Source organism: Pundamilia nyererei, unplaced genomic scaffold (genome assembly GCF_000239375.1).
Source record: "Pundamilia nyererei isolate P.nyererei 1_Seehausen unplaced genomic scaffold, PunNye1.0 scaffold00356, whole genome shotgun sequence".
Taxonomy (NCBI): Eukaryota; Metazoa; Chordata; class Actinopteri; order Cichliformes; family Cichlidae; genus Pundamilia; species Pundamilia nyererei.
Window position 1 is genome coordinate 152,383 of NW_005187757.1, and position 24,400 is coordinate 176,782.

The following is a 24,400-nucleotide window of genomic DNA, read 5'->3' on the forward strand; positions in this document are numbered from 1 at the left end:
CCAAAAAAAACCCGTTTTAAAATACATGAAAAGCTGAAAGTGAAAGGTCTAAATGCTGGTGCAGATCTGCCTCATTTACTTTAAAATGGGGGATTGTGGCACTGGCCATTTTTCTTCAAGTGCTCCTTTAAGTTTCGTTCCCAAGTTAAACAAACAACGCTGTTCCCAGCATTTGTCTCAAACCAATGAGCTTTAGGCAGAGAGGGCATATTTCGCACATATTGGCTTCCTATTAAATCCAGAATCAAATTTGAACTCTTATCACATACAAGGCCCCATTTTATCTTAAAGACATCATAGTATCATATCACCTCAATAGAGCACTTCGCTTCCAGAGTTCTGGTTTACTTGTGGGTACCGAGGATACGTAATAGCAGAATGGGAGGCAGAGCTTGAAGTGCACTGAGTGTTTCTTCTTTACTCACCTTTTTCATTGACTGTGTGTTTATACACCATTCTACATTTAATTATTAGTTGTTATTATACCCAGGCATCTCTTCCACGGCATGTCTTTTGTCCTGTCTTTCTTCCCTCACCTTCAGTCGGTCATACCAGATCGACTGAGGGTGAGGTCATCTTCCCCTCCCTGAGCCTGGTTCTGTGGAGGTTTCTTCCTATTAAAAGGGAGTTTTTCCTTCCCAATGTTGCCAAAGTGTTCGTTCATACGGAGTTGCCTGACTGTTGGAGTTTTTTCTGTGTTATTATAGGGTCTTTATCTTTTAATATTTGACTGCAGGGTAAACACAGATATAATTAATAACTTTTATTATGGCTCTTTGTATGTTAGCTAACTGGATTGAATGCGGTACACCAAACAAATGGGACTGTAATTCATTTTCGTAATTACACCTGCGGATAACGTGCAACGATAACCTAGTGGACCTCCAAAACGCGCACATCTTTGCCCCTAACCACCCAAAGGCGCTTATCACACTGAAACTGTGACCCACCTACTATTAGAATTAAAATAACGGTGTTAGATTAACTGGTAGCTGTACTTTCCCACTACTGTTTCTACAAACACATCCACCCTGTCCTTATCAGATTGTATCGTGGCTGTATTATGGCTGGGATAAGAAAGTAGAGCAAAGTTTACGCGCGTGTAGTGATTGTGTCTTCCTGTTCAATACTGCCGCCGATCAACCTTTCACCTACTTTCTCTGGCACGCTGACACCCGGCGGTTGTGTTGTGACGTCCGCAGTGCTCGTGGGAACAACACACCGACCGTCATCTAATTGATCCAGGTAAATTCTGTTGATGGCGAAAAGGCGGACTTTTTTTCTTCTTCCTGCCACTTTAATACACAAACTTGACACAGGAGTCCTGCTGGGTAAGCGGCTCCACTGTTTAGTCTCGCTATTAGCTTTGAAGCTGAATTCAGGATGTCGTTGTACCGGATGAACGAGTGCGTTGACAGAAACTAGCCTGCTAACAGTCGAGGGTTAGCTCGTTCTTCAAACACAGCGGCTACCGGCTAAATGCTGTCATTTTAGACCTTACGGAGTTAGACCGAGGATAAGTCACTCTGTCAGTAGCTGTTCACCAACTCATTTCTGATTCAGTCAATGTATGTTGTATGCTTGTCAAAACCAGCTGTCAGTGCCACAGCCCTGATCAACAACAGTAGAATCGGGAAGCTTGAAGTCAGCAGTATTAAAGAAATAGAAGCTAATCTCGCACTGAGTTATATATAAATAAACTGTAACAAAACAAGCACCCACAGCTGTCAAATGAGGGGGGTACGAATCAAAGGGCTAAACCTAACCCTGTTCAGCACAGACAGTTACACCCCCGAAATGTTTTACAGCTATTGTTTGAATCTGTGAAAGTGGAATGATGCATTAGTTAGTTGGGTGGCAAAATTACCCAGCTGTCTTTTATTTTTTAAAGCGCATTCCGAACATTTCACACTTATAAGTTCCCAACTGTGAGTTTGCTGTCTCCACTCGTTTTTTTGTGGTTGGTGGTCAGACATTAGAGGTGGGCGGATCAGGCCAAATATCGATAGTATCGATACCAAAGCTGGTATTGGTATCAGATTGATACTAACACAATAGGATTGATACTTTGTTTCCATCCAAGTTCAGTATGTAACCCACTGAATTGTCATTGTCTAAATCATTTTTTAAATGAAAAATGTCTAAACCTTGTTGTCTGTTTTGTTTATAGCCTATAACACGTTTAAACAACAGAAGCTGACCCAGAGTGCTTTAAAGACAGTCTAAACCCAAATTTAAAATACATGAAAAGCTGAAAGCTGTGTTTTGTTGTATTAACTCATTACTGTGGAAAATACAAATCACAGTTATTTACTGGTCAATGAAATCTTAAAAGAATTTCAAAATGAATGATTGTTTATCTCATAAATCATAACGAGCTGCTCTCCCCTACATAAACTGGCTTTATAGCTTAACGGTATCTGTATTGTATCGGCACACCACCGATGAAACGGTGAAGGTTAATATGTGAATATCATCACCATATTCAATTTCGGATTGCTAATGTGTCTTGTGCATGCAAACTGTTCAGCATTTCGGTCAAAAGAAAAATTGTGTGGTTTCTAAACTGCAGCTTTGTCTTATCAACACAGTCAGCAGAGTGTAGCATAGCAACAAACCACATTTCCAAAAGCTGCACGGAAACGAGAAAAAAAAAAATCTTGCTTTTTAATATTGTCTAAAGTCACTAACTTTTTCTCTGCAGAGTGTTAGCCCTTTCCAATCTGGCGATAAAGCTGCCGGGGGCAAAACCCTTCAGAAATGTGGATGAGCACTGTTGCACGTTCGGCCCTGCCTGCTCTGCAGAGGAGCACCTCTCTGACCCGCCAGGCTCTGAGGGCTTGTCGTAGGCTGGGGCCAACCGCTGCTACTCTACCTCCTTGCCTGATTTCATTACATCTTCATGGGCGGCACACACTGGAGTCAGCCTCCCTTCCTGTCTCTCGCCACCTAGTGAGGCATGTCCGAGCTCTGGGCGATGACAGGCAGATGGAGGTGGAGTGGGAGGATGGAGGCCACAGTCTGTACCCATTCACCTGGCTGAGAGACAACTGCCAGTGTCCACTGTGTACCCTGCAATCTGCTCAAGCCCGAACGCTCTTGCTGGCCGATCTCGATATCCACACAGGAGTAGATGTTTTGGAGGTCACCAATGACAACAAGGTGGGCTGCTGCCAAACTTGGCTTGTGGTTTTCAGAGTTCCACACAGACACACAAGATGGATGTTTTATGTTTAGAGAAAAGGATGAAAGTTTAAATTATGACTCAAGTTGGCTGCGAGTGGATTTCCAGAGCTACTCTCTGGTTCAACAGTAATTTCTCTCCAGTCATGTAGTTGTACTTGCACATTATTTTGAAATACCACTTCTTTTGCGCTCCTTATAACTTTCACCTGTAAGATCAACAGCAGATGAGTCGGTCCTCTTTTAAGTTAATCAGTATCCAAAATAATATCCAAAAGCTCACTTAAACTCAAGGATGAACTGATTAGATTTTGGTGGTCAAAGGTCACTGGCGTTATCTCACAATTTCTTTCTTTCTTTATTTTTTGGCCATAGCGTAAGATCTTTTCACCAAATATCAAACAGGATAAAAGGTCAACTTAACTGATATTATGATGTTCTGCACGTTCTTGCCCATTATTCAGAACATTAACTCGGAAACAGAAGGAGGAGATGTGATTAGATTTCAGGTTGGTGTGATACTTAAAATGTTAAGTTCCTTTAGCCTTTACTGCATACATCATGAGTCAGCACAGATGTGCATGAAAGCTGCACCTTGGCTAGTTTGCTGGGCGTACAGGCACTAGGCAGGGATTCTTATTTTGACTGTTCTTTAGGGGGAAAAGTGGTGTCACCTTAGGCCCTGGAAAATATATAGTGATTACTTGCTTTTATCTGATTGTTTTCAGGCCAAACAAATAAGTAAACATGAATTCAGCAGAAGAACTGATATTTCAAATGTTTTACAAAGATTCAAACATGACATCTCCACAACTCTATTCTCGTTTCTCTGCTTTAAGCAGTTTGTTTGGGTGCGTTTGTGTCGTTGTCGTGTTTAAAATTTTAAATGCATCTCATTATACTTGGTTGTCATGAAACTTGTTCCAGTTCGGGAATGACATTTACACTTTGCTTATTGTTACTGAGAAACTGCCTGGTGATGAACTGAGGAGGTCGATGAGGTCAGACAGTCTAATTTTGGCGCATTCAGCCTGACCTTTAAGTCCTCCAAAGAAATCTCCCCAGTGAACTGTGTCCTTCAGAGGATCCAGGCCCTGAAGTAGGACACGGCTATAAACAGATTCCTTTGACGTGACAGCACTGCCAAGCTACCGTGTGCATCCTGTTTCCTGTGCCAAGATATACTGGATAGCCATTATGCATTATAGCAAACACGTGTCTTTAAAAATACCAAAAGGTTTGAGGACGTGGTTGGATTGGCTAAAAGCCTCCACGGGTATTTGGAAAGAAGGGAGTAAGTTTTGAGGGGGGGGTTTTAACCTTATGAAGCAAAAAAAAAAAAAAAAACGCCTTCAAAGATCAGTGTTCAAACCCATCTTTTTTTCTATCCTAGTCATGTGTTACTAAAAGACAATACCCTCTAAATAAACAAGTCATGGATTGTTCATTTGACACAAACTTTATTTCAGTTGATTAGCAATCACTACAAAATATTAGGTGAACACTTAAAAAGAAAAAGCGCACTTTGACAAACCAGTTCAATAAGCTTTCATCTCTCCACAGGTCTCCATCGTATGGCCCGACCAGCACATCAGTGTCTTTGATGCAGAGTGGCTGAAGAAACGCTGCTTCTCTCCTGCTGCCCGACAGGCAATGCAGGAAGAGCTTTTCCTCAATAGTGAGTCCAGCTTTCATAATTTTCACTCAATTTAAAGTCTGTACTTTTAGGATGTCACGTACTTGATAGGAGCAGCGGCCTCGCCCTCTATCCAGGATTTCCTGTGCCGAGCTGTGCTGTGATCTTTTGAATTGCATGCGTTTCATCATGGGCTAAGCTTTGTCACCTGAAAGAAGGTAGAAGGTATTATCAGATTGCAACAGTGTGTGCAAAAAATCTTTCCACCAAGAGAATGTTTTATGTACATTTGGGGAGTTTCATTTAATATCTCTGCTTTAGTTTGTGATGTTCTTGTAAAGTAGAATTTACTCTTATTTTTGATCTTCTACTGTATTGTATTTACTTATGTGGAGTTTAACTGAGAAGGCCACAAAATGAATCCATTAAATTGGTGACAAAAAGGGCCGCCGTTATTGGGGCTGCTGTAGTCTTAAACCAGTGATTACTTTCTAATTATTGTTGATGTAATGGTAAAATAGATTATCTTTAAAGGAGGCCATAAATCACGCCGCAGCTGTCTCAAAATTAACAGGATGAACAAACACTGTCATGAATAACTGCATTTTCAAAGCGGTATCTGAAAACGGCAATTTATCAGCTTGCCGAGCAGCAGGTGTTACCAGCTTGCACGTAAACGGTAAAGCAGCAAGTCCAACGAAGCTCGTCACGGATCACATTTTCCATACTGTGACCACAGAACCTCATATTTCACATTAGATGCGACTCACAGTCCGAACGGGAAGAATAGAAGTTAAGTGCAGCCGGTTTTATTTCAGCACACGGTGATTCATTTGACTTCTTTTTTTCTTTTTTTTGTCCAACACAGAAAAGTTCAGTCAGCGATGAGTTCGTATCAAACTCTGAGTAATGCATTCACAGTAATTTACTGCAAAATACAAGATGATTTAATTTTCGTCTTTCAACGCAGGCACGTTGGAAGTGGGTAATTATGTATCCTCCTGTGTGGACGGTGTAAATGAAACATTTTCTGCTTTAGCGCTGTTGGACATAAACTGAGTAATTTCTGTAGGCCTATTCCACTGTGTCACAATTATATTCGGAAGCTGTTTGTGCGTATCCCTGTAGTCTGTTAATGAGACTGTCAAGGTTGCTCAGTTGAAATAAATTTCTTGCTGGGATTACTGTAGAGTTAGAACAATTGCAGACTGGTATTTCATACTTCATGTAGTTGTTGTTTTTGTTCCATCGTCGCTTTTTAGTTTAAAGTGTTTTCCAATCAGTTGTATCTGACAATAGTGTGTCTGAACTAGACGGGTTTATCTGCAGGGAAATATATGAATGAATGTGTAGTAGAAAATGTAATAGCACTTGGCATGTGACGTGAATACAGTCACTGTGAGCGCCGCTTGACTGTGTAGCTGCTAAAATGAAAATTCGTGTAAATTCCGAGCTTTTCCCAGAGAACAAAAAGATGCCCCCGATTTAAACTCGTCTTTGCAAACATTGGGTTTTTTTTCGTTTTGTAACATTACAATACTTTTTTTTTAAAGACTAGAAGAAAACTCATTTTACAGTACATTTACAATGGCCCAGGACGCTTTACAGTCTGCCAGACAAGCAGAGGAGAAAGTTCAGCTGTGGAACAAGGTAGCAGCACTTCAGTGGAGCGGGGGATGGACTGTAGTTGGTTTGTGTACACACACGTGGTCCTGAAGGACCCACAGGGCTGAGCGGCTCCTGCTCTGTTCCAGACTGATTAAGGGTCTGTACGTGTGTGTCTTGTGTTGCAGAACTCCTCTATTCATGTGGAGGTGTAAGTAGATCGCCCTCATAGCAATTTACAGACAGTCATTTTGTTGTTTAGGGTTTGTTTTTTGTTTTTTCAGAAGCACTCAGCTCAGAGCCAGGAGCGCTCCTGGAAGGCGCTGCTAAGATCATGCATCAAAACACAATAAAAGATGACGTACACACACACACACACACACGCACTCGCTGGGTTTAATTATTTCCTCCTGAGCGCCAGCATGAAATTCCTCGAACTGAAAAATACCGGAAAGGTCTACATTCTCAAAAGATGGATGATGCACAGCGTTCACCTCTGAGGTTTTTTCTCGTATTCTCACTCACTTACTTGTTTGTGGCTAAAGTGAAGCCCACCGTTTGAATTTCTGTGTGCTTTTTCATGCAGCGCTCCTCGATTTTACAGGCCCAAGTGGGCTTGTGAAAGCGAAAGTGTAGCACACTTGAGACGCAGTGAGGTCAATGTGATAATTTGAGCTTTGGGGTTTTTATTCATCATGTTTTAAAACTTCACTTTTTGTCTAAAGTAGGGCTTTTTTTCTTGCTTTCTTTTAATATTTGTGCCTTTCAAATCACAAGTGTGTAGCTCACCAGAAAGCTATTGGTGAAATGCTATAAGACATCAATCAGGGACAGTTATTCAGTGATACAGATGAGTATCACTGATGAATGCCTTTTTTTGCCTTTTGTTTTGTCTACAGCACGGACAAAGTGCTTAACCATGTGTCGCACTGCATCCGCCATATTTCACAGGGAATGTTGTATGCATCGGATCGTGAGCCTTTCCAAGCCTCCTCCGTACTTTTCCCTTCTTGTTCTGGTACAGACTGATCTGTCTCATCTGTCCAAAGAATGCTGTTCCAGAGCTGGGCTAACTTTTGGTTTTAAACAGAATTCCTTGGCTGATTTCGATAAAATGTTATCTTTACGATGGAAATGACTCTGTGATCATCTACCAGTGCTGTTTTTGTTGTGGAAGTCCAGGTGAGTCTGCACGTTAAGCCCGTATTCTTCATAACTTTACCTGGAAAAAATAAAATAACAAAGATTGTGTCAGTTTCCAAAAATGTATAAACTTAAATTATATTAAGGGGCGATCGTGGCTCAAGAGTTGGGAGTTCGCCTTGTAATCGGAAGGTTGCCGGTTCGAGCCCCGGCTCCAACAGTCTCGGTCGTTGTGTCCTTGGGCAAGACACTTCACCCGCTGCCTACTGGTGGTGGTCAGAGGGCCCGGTGGCGCCAGTGTCCGGCAGCCTCGCCTCTGTCAGTGCGCCCCAGGGTGGCTGTGGCTACAATGTAGCTTGCCATCACCAGTGTGTGAATGTGTGTGTGAATGGGTGGATGACTGGATATGTAAAGCGCTTTGGGGTCCTTAGGGACTAGTAAAGCGCTATATAAATACAGACCATTTACCATTTAAATATATTAGATAGGTCTGTAATATGTCAGAATTTCAAATTTATTATCCTGATAAATACACTCAGTAAAAATCTAAGCTAATGTGAAACGCTGTAAGGAAGTGGGCTGTGTTTAAGAGAAAAAATAAAAGCTGACGTCAGTGTAACCGAGTCTCACGCAGACCCCTGTCTGTCTGTACCATATGGAAAATGAATTCAGACTGAGGGTCAAGAACACAGCAGCATGTTCTTAGCAAATACAAGCTCACCGTTGTATTTCCTTCCTTTCAGAACAAACGAATCCCTGAGCCTGCAGATAACGTGCGACCACAGATTTAAACTCGCGCTGCTCGGTTTCTGCGAGTGGGGATTTCTTATAAACTCCACTGTACCTTTTTATTTTAAACTGTTGTGGTTCTTACTGCCTTATATGCTTTCATGTTTTACTGCATTTGTGCAGAAATTGTTTGATTACTTGATAGTTAGAAAGAACTTATCTAAAATTGAGATCTGATATAATGACCAAGAGTCCACCGCGAGTTAAAAAAGCTTTGATGTGTGACGTGGATCTATGAACGTCAGTGCTTTCTTGTTGTTCGATCCACTGCTTTCCCAATCAGGATTATTCCTTGAGCAAAGCCTGGACAGGAAGTACCAACTGGATTTGAGATTTTATGCTTTATTGCAGCATTACAAGTTTAAATAAGTGTTGTTAGTTCAAGTCTGTTGCGTTAGAAATGCTGCTGTAAATAAACATAGCTGTGAAATCATTCCTGCTCATACATATTAGAAAATATTACAGCAGATGTGTTGGCATGCGCAGACACTGAGCTCAACGCACAGTCGGCACGGAATGACGCATTTAATAGACTTAGCTATTCTGTGTGGATCGAGTTTACATCTCCTTTGTAGATATGTTCGGGACCTTTGGAATACACTCATGCCATTATCTTGCTGGCACTATGAACCCTTTACGTCGTTTAAAGGAGAGTGACGATGTCGCAGTGCTCTCGGGAACACTAAAAGCATATGTCACTCACATCCTTATCTGCAATGAGTCTTCCTTTCATAATAAATCTGTCAGTGATTTACTTAAAGCCTGCCAGATGCTTTCAGTATTTGAGCCATGTAATCATCTCGGGCCTCCCACTTGGAGCTTGTCATGTTTATTTAGCCGGGGTTGATTTCATGACTAATTTTATGTCACTGGTATTTAAAAGGCAGAAATGAAACAGGTTAAGTGGGGTTTTTAAAAAAGTAAAAATAAGCCTGAATACGTGGCTTTGAGCTTTTTTCCTCACACTTATCCACCACTTCACATATGTAGTCTCTTCTTTTTCTAAATTGCAGTTATGAGTATTCTCTAATTTAGCCAACTGTTCATCCTCAACTGGGGCATAATGGCATGTCATTACTCTTGTAACAAGTTGAGTCTTTAAATGCGATTTCGCAGAATATCAGGATCAGGTTTTATTAGTAAAAGCGCACTTTCGTCTTTGAAGCACATCCATTCACATTCAGAGTGATTTTGAATATCAAAACAGTGCTTCACTGATAGATGGCAAAGTCACAACAAAAGATTTATGCCTGTGTTTACAGTAATCATTGGTCCCCTGGTTTATTGTTAATCATATTTCATAAAAGAGCAGGGTTTATTTTACAATCATTTTGCAATCTTTCTTCAGTTGCACGGCGTTTTCTTTCCATAGTCATAGCTCCTTCAACACATGCATCACTCAATACTACTGCTGTTGATCAGTTTAGATAAAAATGAAACACAAAGTGTGTTTAAAATCTGAAGCAATACATGAAGTAGTATACTGGACTTTTTTTTAAATTTTGAAAAAGGTTTCTTTTCGCTTTTACAGCTGTCCTTTCTCTGGCCTGCCAAAAAAACGTCCTAGTAACTTATCACAGCCAAAAAAGTATTTCTGCTGTCAAAAGTCTGACAAAAGCTGACCTAAACAGAAAAAGGGGAAATATTTCCCTACAGTACGTACTGCACCAGACTGACTCTTTCATAGTACTTGCTAATACATTTTAAAAACATCCAGAGATACTCCCTAACAGACTTGAAAACCTGTAATGTCGTCTTGTCAAATTGAAATCCGTTGCTGCTCGATTTTGTACCGATTCCACTAACTAGAGAATTCCAGGCTAAAATGAAACTGTCCAAAGGTATCAGGGAAATGATCATTTTTGCATCAGTGCAGCCATAAAGTCCAGAAGTTCAGGTTCAGTTTCTCTTTCTGGGAGATACATTGATAAAAATGTCTAAATATATGCAGTTTGCACACATGTGTTGGCACCCATGTCCTGTACACAGATACATGTTTTGTTTTTTTGTTTTGTTTTGTTTTTTCGATCAACCTGGTTGCCTTTTTCAGTTATCCTTTTCCCTTCTAAAGAGAAAATGTGTCAGTTTTCTTTGCTCTCCGTAGCATTAAAAATGTCTTTTTTGCCCTAATTTCCTGCTTTTAATACTTACATTATAAATCAATTAGCATTCCATTTGAATTGGACATATATCGTAAACGTACTGACTGACTGGTGGATTTTTCTTCATTAAGTCTGCTGATGGATTTCATAGCAGCTGATTTGTCAGTTCCCAGTTTCAATGATGTTTTTCCCCTTTGCCATCTGGTCTGAGTTTAGCCTTCTGTGTCACCAATCATCAGTCGACCGAGCGGCTTCCCTGAAAACAGCCGTGGAAGTCCAACAGCGGAAAAACGCGTACGTTCTTCCAAACTGGATCATCACTTCACGCGCCGTTTACAGTTTCAGCACAACCAACTTTCCAAACACATGCGCTCTCACAGGCTGTATTACCAACCTCACATGAGAAACTGGTGTATACTTTAACTTTGGGTGTTTTTAATTTGTCATAAATGGCTTTTATTTATTTACTGTGTACTCTGCAATAATGGAGTCTTGAGGGGTTTAGCACTTCAGACTTGTCAGAAATACGATTGGTTCACCAAGCCTTTCATATATCAGGTGTCTCTTTCAAGCGACCTCAAAATTGGCCCCCTTTCAACAGATTTCACCATTTTTCACCCGCAACACAGTTTATTTCTCACGGTGTATTCCTATAATTCCTCACGGATCAGTTATATTTGGGTTAAATCCCTTTTCTTTGTCATCTCATTTGAAATTTCAACACCTTTGCATCAGACTCCACGGGAAGCTTAATGACTATAATGATTGGATTTTTCATTTCTTTGGCAAGGCGGACGTTCCACTTGGCACTTGAAATAATGCTGAAAGAGTTGCGTATAAGTTTCCAAAAAAAGACATGATTTTGACAAACTAGCACAGTGTTCAGTTGAGTTTCGGGAAACTAAATTTGCAGATGGAGAAAGTTTGGATTAGCGTGCGGAGGGGACTGCTGCTCCTCGGTGAGAAAACACTGCTCACACTGTGTCTTCCAAAGTGGTAATGCACAAGTTGGCTGCTCCGTAATCCGCGTCTGTTTCATTAATAAAGGTGTGTTTGTTGCACTAGTGGAAAGGTGGCGTGATGGTTTTGCAGTGCCATTGATAAACGCACACTCCGGTACATATGCTAGGAAAATGCAAATGTGCTTGGTAATTGTTGAGTAGAATATGACTGCACATTTCTTTCCAGGTGTCTTCTTAGAAAAGGATTATATTGGAACATTAAATAGTTTAAAACATTGATAAAAGCCAGTAGTGACCGTTTCTGCTCTTTCTTCTTTACATGAAAAGCTTCTTTTAGTCCTTCGTAGAGAGACAAAGCAAAATCTATTGGGACAAAAAAACTAAAACAAAACTGATTTGACTGACTGTAGATCTTTAACCAATAAGAGTACAAAGGATCCCACCATAGTTTATATTGATGCATCACTAAAATCAAATAAAAAGTACGGATAGCGGGGTCATTTTTCCACTTTTAAAAAAAAAAACAAAAACAAAGGAGATTGCATATATTCAGTAAAACTTCTCAAATCTGCTTTCAGTATAAACAGCAGTTTGAATTGAATTTCCTAAAGACTGCTCTTCCTTAAAAAAATAGATTGTGTATGCCCATCTGGCCGTGCACCCTCCACTGTGCATTCCACAGACGGACCATTGAAGTGAGCTGATCTGAGCTCTGTGATAAAACGTAACCAAGTCAAAACAAAAGCTCTGGATAACTGCAGTGATTCAAGTAGAGCTTCGAAGGCGCTCCCAGTTGCAGAGGAGAGCGACCCTGGGCCTGCGAGCTTAAATCACACAGCCCAGCGAGAGCAGAGCCAAACTGCCATGAGCTGCCTGACAACCACGGGAACCACGGCTTCAGGTTTCCTCATCTGGAAAAGCCACTGTAGCAGACCAGGACTGGGGGGGGTGGGGGCACAGTGGAGGGGATTATGCACATATCTTGTCAGGCTGTCGGAGGGTGTCCCTTCAAGCACATGGCAGCACAGTCCTGTGTGTGAAACCCACAGTGATTTTACACAAATGAACACAGTGCAGACTCGAGGCTGCCTCAGTTTGACACTGCTCTGCTCTGTTTTATTATTTTTTTCTTTTGCATACTGATATTTAAAAAACACACACATGCTAATTCTGACACCGGACCACCGGTAACCACAGCTGGAAACTATGCAAAAGAGAGTGATGGTTCTTATTGCCTGTGTGGATGCTTTTCCAAAAGAATACTCAAAAAAAATTGGTGATTAAGAGCTTTGAGTGGTTTGTACTTACAGGACAAGAATATTGTGTACTGGACTTGATCTGCCCAGGTTTACTGCTGCAGGACACTGAGCTTGTTTTCACTTCATTAATAGAACTACAGCATTGACTTCACTAAGATTTGATTTTGGTCACCCCCACCTCCTACAAATCTGTCTCTTTAGCTACCAGCACTCCTCAGTGTTCACCAGCATCTTGGCAGCTGTGTTTTTTAACTGTTAAGTGCAGAGCAGGTAGAAAAAAACTTGGTGTTTTATTGCCAAAAACCCACTTCCAGCTGCTTGGGAAAACAAGCTACGAGAGCAGTGAAAAGGAGAGGCTCCAATAAGCTGAGGAAAGCTGACGACTGAAAATTGTCTGACATCGTTCATATTCACATGCTGCTTTTAATCCATTGTTGATGCAGAGAAGCAGCTTTAAATCAAAGAATATCTTTTGAATAGAACTGCACTGTGAGTGTAACAGCAGCTGCAGAGAAACAGGTTAGCAAAAGCTGTTCGGGTGAAAAAAAACAACTTATTTTGTTTCATAATGTGTGATCAGTGTGACGGGGGAAGATCCTCCTTTATGATTCCTCCCATGCAAGATTTGTGATTAGCCTTGCCGGTTAAAAACAAGCTAATGTTAGGTGCTGATTACTTGATTAGAAAGCAGATACTCTGCAAAGTTCTCGTCTTTTGTTCAACCCAGCAGCCACGCTGTGAATTCCCCTGATAGCGGCGAACGTGATGCATTTCCACAATGAGATCGGAGCTGAACTAGAGCCAGGACTGCTCAGCTGATGTATACGCACACTGCAGCTAACGCTGTAGCCCCTTTGTCACGAGTGACACCCTAAACTGCAGAGCTGAAACGCCGCAATGCCTGTACAAGACAGTTCCAGTTTCACAAGAGTAATTGTAACACTGGGGCTTGACCTTTGCCCCAGTTTCTCGTTCCCCATCTCTGTTGCCCACCGCCCTCTTGACAAGTTTTAACAACCAGCAGGTTCCTGACCCTTTGAATTGTGCAGCCAGAAACTGATTGTTTGTGACAACAGCCTGGAGGGAGGTCTGCAAGTCACGATCGCTGTGTTTCTGACTGATGCTGCATCTCTGCCTCAGCGGCTCTGAAACTCCGCATCACCAGTTAAAGTCTTTTTGTCGTACCTCTAAATCTTTGTGGCCTTCAGAGCAAACAGTCGCATTTTGTTTTGCGGTTTGAAACACTTTAGATGATGATAAATTATGCATTAGGTTCAGCGCGCTCGCCCTGTGTGTCCATCTCCTGCGAGCCTTAGCCTTGTAATCTGCTTATGATGCAGCCATTTGGAAAGTTGTTTGGAAGTCGGTGGACAAAGGAAAAAAAGACACGAAAAGGAGCCACAAACATCAGACAGGTACAAAATCTCCTCAGTTTAAACCTTCCTCTTCCTCCTCCCCCCACAAATGCACTTAGCAGCTGTTTCGTTGGAAGTCACTGGAGGGAGGCTCCACGGAAAAAGAAGTCGAGCCAGTTGGGTGGAGAGCAGTGGGAGGATTTTGGGGGGGTTTTCTCCCCACTTCTGTCTGTCTGATGGAGACGTGCTGATTTTTCTCAGCAAGCTATTCTTCTTCAAGCGCACACACGATGGCATGCAGTGGAGATCTGCAGCGTTTCTAGATTTAATTGGAACTAATAAGCAGGGGGCAGTAATGGACTTTAAATGAATTGTTTCCTTTTTTGCAATAAAACAAACATCACATCAATCATACTGTTAGCTGCTACTTAATATTGTTGTTGTTTTTTAAACAAAGGAAATCCAACTACTCATTGTGTTTCATTTGATAATAAAAAGTGTGTGTGGTCATATTTCCATGTTGACTTGATTTCGTTCACCTGCAGCATACCAGGATGAGAAGAGGAGGGGGGAGGTTTGGAAGGTCAAATGTGTGCTGATGGAAAGTCTGAGAGAGCAGACGTGCCCTATATCTGATTGCAGCTGAAGTCAACAGGCTCAGATTAATTCTTTGAATTTTTACGCCTTTTATTGGAGGAGGGCGGCGGCGGAGGAGAAGAGCTCGGAGAAAAAAAGTGAGATGACTTGCAGGGACTGGTTCAACCACCTGAGGATCCACCTTGGGGGGCACACAGCTCGGAACGTTTTGTGGTGTGGGCCCTTGCCACCCAGGTTATTGGCTTGACCTCCTTCAGAGAGTGCAAAGACCTCCAAATATCTACAGGTCATATAAAACTGTCTGTGCAACCTGCAGTCTCTCAGTCAGCTAGAAGCCAACTCGGGTTTATACCAGCACGCTGACAAAGAAGGACAAAACAAGAGTGTAACATCTGATAAAATGCTTTGCTGCAGAGCACTCCTGCCCTCGCTGTACAGCATTTGTTTGTGTAACGGAGCCGTTATGGCACAGAGGCTGTTGCTTTAGAATGCTTTGTGTTCCTGTGTCGCACAACCAGCTTTAATTCTTGACAGACAGAAACCAGAAATAAACACGTACATAAGAAGTGAACTTTCTGCCGTGTCCGCTTCCTCGTTTCAGGGCGTTATTATTGGGACTCGACACTGCGCATTCCCTCAGCAGACTTTGACGAAGTCCTCCGTGACGATAAGGCCGCGCTCGCTTGGCTCCTGGCCCTGCGTCGTGTTGGCATGGTCTACCTGAAGGGGGCTCCTGCAGAGCAAGGCCAAGTGGCCAGACTGGCTGAGAGGATTGGCTATCTCAGGCTGACATTTTACGGGTAAGACTCTGTGATCTTCCTCCATTTTTGCTCCAGTGATCCTCAGCCAAGCCATTGTTTAATAATCTGACTCCCCTCTAAATCCCGAGCTGTTGAATTTTCCACCGATCATATATTAGCTGGAGCAGAGCCCAGGAGTGTTATTAGTAAGAATTTAAATACAAAAGACCCTTAAAAAAAATGCATGTCTTTTTCCAGTGAATCAGAAAGAGCTCGATATTGTGCTGAAAGAAGGGCTCAGATTCTGACTTTGGTACATTAACGAAATATGTCTGGGGCCTGGATCTCCTCCATGCCTGCTTCATGCCCTGGGGGGCGGGGCTATGGCTCTCTACATCCTCTTGCAGACCATTACATGTGGAAACCATTTGAATACAAGCGCGCTGATCCACACAGGTGTGCACACGGGTGTGTTCACTGTTCGTAGACTTAAATTACACCTTTCTTGGCTGCTACTTCAAAGCACATTGTGCGCTGTCTGTCCTGCGTGCTGCACAACAACATTGAATATTTAGTATTTACTGCTGTTTACACTTAGCTAGATTAATGCGATGGTGTTGTGTTTAGTATGTTGCTTTGTTGTTGTTTTTTTGCTTGTTTTCTATTCTTTCTCTGTCAACAGGTGATCCAGGAGATTTTTTTCCCCTTTCTCACTGTCCCTCTCCCCTTCTGTTTTTCTTTTCCTTCCTCTTTCTTTCTCCCTTTCCTATCCCTCACTCATGTCTGTAGCAACTGAAAATGAAAATAAAATAAATAATAAAAACAAAGGTCGATCAAACGGACCAATACGGCAATGCCATGATGATCCATTTGGCAAAATAAATCCATTGGGTATCCTTGTTGGTCTTCAGACAACAATTCTGAGGCTAAAGAACCAAATGGGACAGGCAAAAAAAAACAAAAAAAAAACGAAATATGTCCAATAGTGAATAATCCATAGCTTTGATTCATTTCGGTTTCATGGAGGAGCTTAGCGAACGGCCGTCGGGGCCCCTTTCACCACACCAGAGTTCATCATTTTGACTTATTGCTGTGCTGATTACTTGAGGACAGAGATGGGGAAAACAACCTAAAAGCATTCCAGCTTCCTTTTTTTTCTTTTTTTAAGCCAGAGGAATTACCTGGTGCACTCAGTCAGAACAGAGGTTTGGAGCGTAAAGCTTTGCCTCTGCCAGCGGATGAGCTCATGCCACTGGAAGTAAAAGAGTCTGCAGACTAAAGCTGAAGGCCTGCCATCACAGAAACGAGACAGTTTTACGACCCCCGCATCATCCGAACGAGACATGCAAACAGAACATGGAAGATAACTTTACCTCATTAGTGCTCGACTCTTGCTGCATCTCAATGAAGTGCCTGCTTAAGAGGCTACAGGCTGAGCATTCCTGTGAAGCTGCCTGCTTTCCCCCCTCAGGGAACCCTCCGAACTTCATCTGATCTCGTCCTTTTTCCTCCACGCGGCCTAATTGTCGCCGCTGATCTTCTAAAGCTAAAGTTAAATAATTAAAGTGGAGTATATTAATGAATGTTATCTTTGTCCTCAGGCACACGTGGCAGGTCCAGGACAAACCCATGGCAAACAATGTAGCCTACACATCAGGAAAGCTCAGTCTGCATACAGACTACCCGGCGTTACACTTTGCACCTGGAGTGAGTAAAATCTTACTTGTACGCTCTGTTTGGAAGATGAAATAACAGCAGACAGATATGGTATCGCTCCTGAGTTATGGCTGCGTTCGGCTTTTACGTTGTCAGAGTTGTAAAACGAGCATTTGTGGAGCATGTGTGTGTGTCTGTGTCGGGCTGGCGTAGGTGCAGTTTCTACATTGCATCAACCAGGCTAAGGAAGGAGGGGAGAGCGAAGTGGTGGACGGCTTCCACATGGCTGAGCAGCTGCAGAGAGAAGACCCAGAGGCCTTCCAGACGCTCACCTCGCTGCGCGTGGACTTCACCGACACCGGGACAGATTACTGCGACTTCATGCTGCAGTCCAAGAACTGCATCATTGAGTAAGTGGAGATGATCAGGCAGATCATCAGTTTGTGCTTTCTTTGAGGTTTTTTCCCCGGCACACACACACACATTTACTCATTTTATATAAAGCAGAGATTCAGACTTTTAGAGAAACTACACAGTGACATTTCTGTACACTTATATACGCTTAGGTGTGTATTTTTGTCATTTGAAATGTGACACTGCCATCTGCTGTTCAGTGATTATGTTCACACATGAGCTGTGCAGATCATAAGAGCGTAGCTTCGTATTAATTGTATGCTAATTAGATGTTCAGTCACATGTGTCTGTTCAAGTGTAACTGAAAAAAGCTGGATTTATGTCAAATTAGTGAATGTGCGGTAACTACTGTCACAATGATAAGGTGGGAGTAGAGAGCAAAGATGAATGAGTAGAAAAATGATCTGCAGTGAATTTCATAATCAGTTGCTGGAGTTACATCTAAGATATTAAACTGACTAATTCAATTTAGTTGTGCTGTTAGACTCAGTGAATTGGTAGTGAGTTGCATGCTTCCTTAATACATGACTAAAATGCCTAATCATGAAATGCTTTCTAATTCATTCTTGTGGAGCATCTAATGGACTGGTTGTCTCATCTCTAAAAGTCCCGATTCACTTTAGTTTGACTTTGAGCTTTGTCCTCTCGGTGCAGCGTCGACGCAGACGGGCAAGTCGTGAAGATCAACTACAATAACGCCACCCGAGACTCGGTGCTGGACCTGCCCGTACATCAGGTCCAACCCTTCTACAGAGCACTGAAGGCCTACGTGGACATCATGAACCGACCGGAGAACGTGGTCACCTATAGGATGGAGCCAGGTCAGCGTGCACCTCTTTCCATTAAAAATGAGAAGAATAGGAAAATGTGTGTGTAAAAGGCCCCCATCCATGCTCCTGTATGCCAAACAGTGTGTGTTAGTGGAAGAACGAAATGAAAATAAGTGAGAGGTGCGAGGAAAGAGAGTGCAAATAAAATGGATGCGGAGAGGGAGGTGGGCGCAGTCTGCAGGATAATGCTTGTGTTAAACAGAAAACGAACTGTGACGGCGATGGGCAACAACAGCTTTGTCCTAGTCAGGGTCGCGATGACATGTGACGTGTCAGTGCCGCTGCTGCAGAGAAAAGCAAACGACCAGAGTGTAATGCAACACCCTCTGAAAAAACAGTGTGCTAAGAGTCTGCAGCATCAGGTAGCAGAGATGAACTGATTTAGAGGACTTCAGAGTGGGGCTCGAAGGCACAGTGGTGTTAGCAGAGAGGCAGTTTTTTGACAGCATTCTTCAGGCTTCCATCCTGATGACCTGACTTTAAAGCTGCTTTTGTCTTGTGCTGAATTTTGCCCACAGCACAATGAGACTTTGGCTCATGCTGTTTGATGTGGTAGTGCCAGCTTTGGGAAGTTAGGACTGTCGTCCAGCGGTTTCCGAGACTGCGATGTCAGAGGTTTCAGATTTTATTTGAAGCATAATGACGCCTGTGAGCTATTATAAGCTGTTCTGCAGCCAACTCTGACCTCTCTGAACGAGGTGGGGCAAATAAGAAAATGAAAGTCTGTGCTGAAGTAAATCTAGGATCAATGACGTGCCCCACAGCGTCACATCTGATCTCTGGTGGTGGTTCTATTTCAGGTGACATCGTAACCTTTGATAACTGGCGTCTGCTTCACGGCCGAAAGAGCTACATCAGCAGGCTGGAGAGGCTCCGGCACCTGGAGGGTTGTTACCTGGACTGGGACGAAGTCATGTCCCGTCTCCGGATTCTCCGCAAGGCGGTCCACGAGGACTTGTGAGCTCCAGACGTACGGCCATATTGAAATAAGTAGCTTTAGATCCTTTGGAGAAGAAGTCAAGCTGAACGTATGTTTTAAAAATGCTGAGAGGGCAGAGTGCAAACGTGTTGACCTACCAGGCAACAGGTCAAGAGCTGAATTGCTGCCTCTGTAATCAAACTGTCAAACTATAAATGTTATATATATATATATATATATATATTAGTGATTTACAAAAATCTGCAAAGGTTACAGGATGACTGGAGCTCTGCAGATGTGTCGCACTGTGCAACGCAACAATGCAAGAATTAAGAGAAACACCTTACTCCTAAATTTAAAGGTGCTTTAAAGCTGACAAAGGTTTTTATAAATGAGTTTTTACATGCTTAACTATGAGATTTTATTTTCTGTCCTGGTACTTCTTAATTTATACATTTTCTACACTAATTTACCATTGCCCATTCTCTGGTGGAAATATTTGGCTCAGCAAGCCCCGTTTCTGAAATCTCTCACTTGTTCTGTCTGAAGACGACGATTCACGAGTCTGAAATCAAACTTATTGTTCATTATATTATTGTGTACAAGGAACAGGGAGTAGTTTCAGGTGGAACCTGTTTGAATCCAAGTTTCTTTTCTTCCCCTTTTCAGTTTTTCACTACCTGCAACAGTATCTTTCTACCTCTACTGTTTGATCCTGTGCCGGTGTGAAGGATGTGCTGTCCTTCACTTTGCTTTCATTTCTGTAGAGTTGCAGTTTCTGAATTGCCTTATGCTACAGCACAGCGGCTGTGCTAGCTGTGGCCTTATGAAATACCAGCAGCAGCAGCTTATGAAATACCAGCAGCAGCACCCTGCCGCTGTCCAGGGTTATTTCTACATCTGGTGACTTGAAAATTAATTTTTCTGCTTCTGATAGTAAATAAACTTTAAAATTCATCGAAAATCATGTTGCTTTTTTTTTTTTCTGTTGACTGTGTGAAATTTCAGCGAGACATCATTGAGATGCCAAGCATCAGTAAATGGAATGTCACTTACATTAACCAGACTTCATTAGGTACACCTATTCAGCTACTTGTTAGTGCAAATAGCTAATCAGCCAGTCACATACTCAGTGCATGTAGGTGTGCAGACATGGTCAAGATGACCTGTTGCAGTTCAAACTGAGCATGAGAATGACAGGAAAAAGGTGATTTAAGTGACTTTGAATGTGGCATGGTTGTTGTTGGTCAGAGCAGCCATTTCTAGGGTTTACAGAGGATGGTTGTAAAAACAGAAAATATCCAGTAAGCAGCAGTTCTCTGGATGAAAATGTCTTGTTGATGACAGAAGAAAAGTGTGCTTGAACAAGCACACTTTATAACCAAAGAATGCATAAAACAGCACTGAAGACCACACCAGGTACCAATTCTGTCAGCTGACAGGAAACTGGCACCACTTGAAGACTGGGAAAGAGTTGCAATATTCAACATTGATGAGAAGCTGACAAATCTGCAGCAACTGAGTGATGCCATCAGGTCAACATGAACCAGAATCTCTAATGAGCGTTTCCAGCACCTTGTTGATTCTGTGAAGAATGAAAGCAGCTCTGAAGACATAAGGGGGGGGTCAGCCCTGTAGTAGTAAGCTGTACCTAGCAAATTGTCCAGTGAGTATACTCTTGCTTTTCTCCTTTATTCACAAACACAGAGCTTTGGTTCCTGTCTTTGAGCACCTTCTATCCCACACGCTCCAGTGGATGTATCAGGAGCACTATGGGGTTCACTGTCTTGACTAAGCACCTTTTGATACAGCCTTTAGGAGCTGAAGGTCAAACCACTAACCTTCCAAATTGGTGGACCCACTTTACCTCCTGAGCCACAGCTGTCATGGCAACCACCACTCTGATTAGGTTACTTTGAGCAGCAGCTCTTTAGTTCTTTTTGTGATGGCTATAAACCGATCCAGTCCCCATAAGCAGTTTGAGCTTTATTCAGTAGCTGCCCCGCTCACCCACTGCTGTTAGTGGAAACAGATCTGTACTGTGACGAGACATGCGTACAGGTGATGGCTCGTTCTCTGGCAGCAAAGATGGGTGCTTAAAATGTTTTGCATTCTCCTGCAGACTTCATGCTGGCATTTATGTGGCGTTTGCATCTTTGTTACTCAGCCACTGTTTGCAGCTATGGTGGACCCATCACACGCACAACGTAGAAGAAAAATCAATCATGATCAAGATATGGATGGAAACACTTCTTTTGATGAAAGCCTAAGGTCTTCATTTGCTTCTGTAAAACAGTGTGAACTTATTTTTTTAAGAAAACTTTTCAGCAACTAGCACCACCTGTTGCCACTTCCCTTGTTTGCAGGATGACGAGCACACAGAGCTTCGTTTGGGACATCTTTATTATATTGCCAAAGCTGTACATATTTTATAAATACTTTTTGAATACTGGAATACTTACACCATCCATCTCATGTCATTTTTCCTTCTCTTTACAGCTATCAGATTTCACAGCAACAGAGATAAGTTGTAATAATCCAGTTTAAAAAAAAAAAAAGAAGTTAACTCAAGCAGAAAATTCTCAGATCAGTTTTGCAGATGCTTCAGATCAAGTTCTGTCATTTATTAACAGCATCTTCTCCACATTCAGATTTCCTTTTGCACAGTTAAATTCCTTAAAAATACAAGCATGTCAGGATCAAAATAACATCTTCCAGCCTTACAGCTGTACTGATATATTGCTGATCTAGAGAAAAGTGTTCACCACATTCACACACGCGAACCACAAAAAAAACCACGCACTCTCACTGTGAAAGTAAACGAGCCAGCGATGGGACCAGACACGACAAAGACTCGATCGTCTCCTTGGAGATCAGGTGACCACAGATGGCATCTTCAGCGCGTCTGAAGGGTCAGTCACAGGAGGAAGAACTGCTGCTGTGGGTTTGGTGGCTTATTTCTCATTTCTCCACACCCCATCAGTCGATTATGCAGCTCCTACATTGGTTTCGGCTTCTCTAGTGAATATTTGTGCTTTCAGTTGCGCAGGAATAATTCCAGCACGGATGTTACACTGTTACTAAAAATGCCTTCTTTTCCCCACTACTTTTTATTGGGGTTTCATTAAGTATCAGCGTGTAACTCCAGTGTTTGCCACAGATATGGAAATATCTACAATTATGTCTCTAGATTATCACCCACCACTGAATGTTTTAATGACTTACATACTTGTATTTATGGTCAAGTGAAGGAAAAAAAAATTGCAGAAGTTTTGAAACATCCGTTGTTCAAAGTGGGCACACACACAGCTCACATGTGTACCATCAAAGACATTTTGCACTGCCTTTAGTAGCTCATTATCCATGCAGCCTTTGCCTACAATTAAAAGCTGTAAGAAGACGGTGACATTTACCCCGGCATCCCCGCCGCCTGCTGTGACATCGCTGATTGGGGTGGGGTTTGTTAGCACCCACAGAGAGCGACACAGCAGCAGTCCTTTGCACCGACTGACCTGTGATCACCTTTTAAAACTAAATGCTCGTGTCACACTGAAGTCGTAATATTCAATCGATCGATGTGTACTATAGAAAAACAAACTCGTTCTTACATTCGTCACCCTGTGAAAGCCAGTTCACTCGAGAAAACCTGGCTCTGGCAATGGCTAACTACTTTTTAAGTATTGCACATCTAGCAAATTAACAGTTGTAACATTTTGTTTTCCAGAAATGTACAGTCAATATATGTATATATTAAATAAATACTATATATAGAAATATATATAATATTTATTTGTCATCCTTATAGTAACATGCAATTGATAACAGCAGACCACAGACGAGAAATTTTACAGTAGAACTAGAACAGTAATTGAGCCGGGTGGGCCGGGCTAGAGTACACATCTGAGAACACTCACAGTATTTTAGGGTTCAAACACCATAACGAAGCGTTTACATGCGGTGCTCTGGTGCAGTATACAGTAGCATTTTCAGCATGGAACATCCCGCACTACACGACAGTCTCTGGTTGTTGGACCAACTGGGACAGACTGGACCTTTACAGTAACCACATATCACAGAATACGTCATACAGTCATATGGAGACGGGCAGGAGAGGGCAGGAAGCTACGCTGTACGTCGAGGCTGTGCGCGGGACCTGCAAGCACTCAGTGCCTCGGGGTTTGGGGGGGTGATGGGGTAGTGGAGCCCTCACATCACATACGAGTAAAAACTGTTGGGTCCTGCTAGCAGGAACAAGGAGCAAAACATTCACCGGGAGCAGAGGAGCTCTGGGGGGAGCAACTTTTCCAGAGTAATGACGCGGGCAAACATTTAGCTAGTTTGGGAAGAACATCTGGGCAACAGCGGTGAAGAGCTGGAAGTATTTACATGACATCACAGACCAAACATGTCTACACAATTGGATCTAAAAAGGGTCTCGGGTTTGTATATACACAGGAGGGGAGCGCGGGAGTTGTGTGCTTAGAGTGAAGTTGGGGATTGTCGAGTCTGGTTTTAGGAGCCGAGATGCCATTTTCAAGTAGAGAGAGGCACGCCAGGGATGAGGGAGAGAGGGAAGGGGAGGAGGAGTGTGGGGTGTAGACTAGCTAGGAAGGGGTCTCGGTGACAGCATCTTGGGTTTTCCTTCCGCCTCCTTCCCCTTGACTGCCGCCACGTACGAGAAAAGGCAGAGGACCGAGTAACAGATCTGATGTGCCTGCAGAGGAGGAACAAACATGAGGGAGTGAGAGGGAACCACCTGCGTGCAGTTATTAATAATACAATGAACAAAGCTGGATAAGAGGCTCCTCTCGGTCTATATACTGTGGGGTATTTCAAGGCACTCTGTCAATCATTTGCCACTAATGATGGTATGATGCGCTTTTTACAAATGCTTCAGTTTTATTTGTGCTACGGGAGCTGGCATCATGACACACGTTCCTGCCGCTGGCTGGAAACCACTAATCAGCGTAGCAACTTAATGAGCAGTTTAAAAAAAAAGAGAAGTACAAAATCTTTAAATGTCCCTGCACTTCTTTAATAGGAAGCACTATTTGACCTTTAACCTGAAGGCTCATCATCCTATGGTCTTACTTGAGTTGGGAAATGTGTCACTTTTTGACACATTATTGAGAAATGTCATCGTGGGGTTTTACAACTGCTAAAACCTCATTTTCTGAGCAAAAAAGAAGCTACAGCACTGCAGTGTGGTG

At 42.5% G+C, this 24,400-nt stretch overlaps 2 protein-coding genes across 20 annotated transcripts in view; one reads left to right on the forward strand and one right to left on the reverse strand.

Annotated features, from left to right (window-relative positions):
• The first annotated feature begins 1,057 nt into the window (after nucleotides 1-1,057).
• Nucleotides 1,058-20,147, forward strand: bbox1 (butyrobetaine (gamma), 2-oxoglutarate dioxygenase (gamma-butyrobetaine hydroxylase) 1). 2 transcript variants are annotated; one of them, XM_005752387.1, is made up of 8 exons: nucleotides 1,058-1,245; nucleotides 2,705-3,162; nucleotides 4,747-4,861; nucleotides 15,233-15,431; nucleotides 16,973-17,078; nucleotides 17,241-17,437; nucleotides 18,096-18,262; nucleotides 19,072-20,147. In XM_005752387.1, the coding sequence occupies exons 2-8, from the start codon at nucleotides 2,761-2,763 to the stop codon at nucleotides 19,230-19,232; spliced, it is 1,347 nt and encodes a 448-aa protein (XP_005752444.1). In that variant the 5' UTR covers nucleotides 1,058-1,245; nucleotides 2,705-2,760; the 3' UTR covers nucleotides 19,233-20,147. The 2 variants fall into 2 exon arrangements, with proteins under 2 accessions (XP_005752444.1, XP_005752445.1); XM_005752388.1 differs by lacking the exon at nucleotides 1,058-1,245 and adding an exon at nucleotides 1,252-1,331.
• Nucleotides 20,148-21,575: 1,428 nt separating this feature from the next.
• The window catches only part of madd (MAP-kinase activating death domain), a 50,760-nt gene continuing 47,935 nt past the window's right edge, over nucleotides 21,576-24,400 (reverse strand). For 13 of the 18 annotated variants that reach the window (XM_013915742.1, XM_013915735.1, XM_013915740.1 and 10 more), the window contains one exon: nucleotides 21,576-23,904. In XM_013915742.1, coding sequence (XP_013771196.1) covers nucleotides 23,791-23,904 — 114 coding nt within the window. In that variant the 3' untranslated portion in view covers nucleotides 21,576-23,790. The remainder of the gene's footprint in view (nucleotides 23,905-24,400) is intronic. The other 5 variants (XM_013915743.1, XM_013915739.1, XM_013915738.1 and 2 more) reach the window with 1 other exon arrangement.

Excerpts from the sequence above, each read along its gene's own strand:
- bbox1 (XM_005752387.1), top strand. The coding sequence starts at position 2,761 with ATGTGGATGAGCACTGTTGCACGTTCGGCCCTGCCTGCTCTGCAGAGG. Across the intron at positions 17,079-17,240 it reads CGTTACACTTTGCACCTGGA|GTGCAGTTTCTACATTGCAT; the intron begins GTGAGTAAAATC and ends GGGCTGGCGTAG. Across the intron at positions 18,263-19,071 it reads CACCTATAGGATGGAGCCAG|GTGACATCGTAACCTTTGAT; the intron begins GTCAGCGTGCAC and ends GTTCTATTTCAG.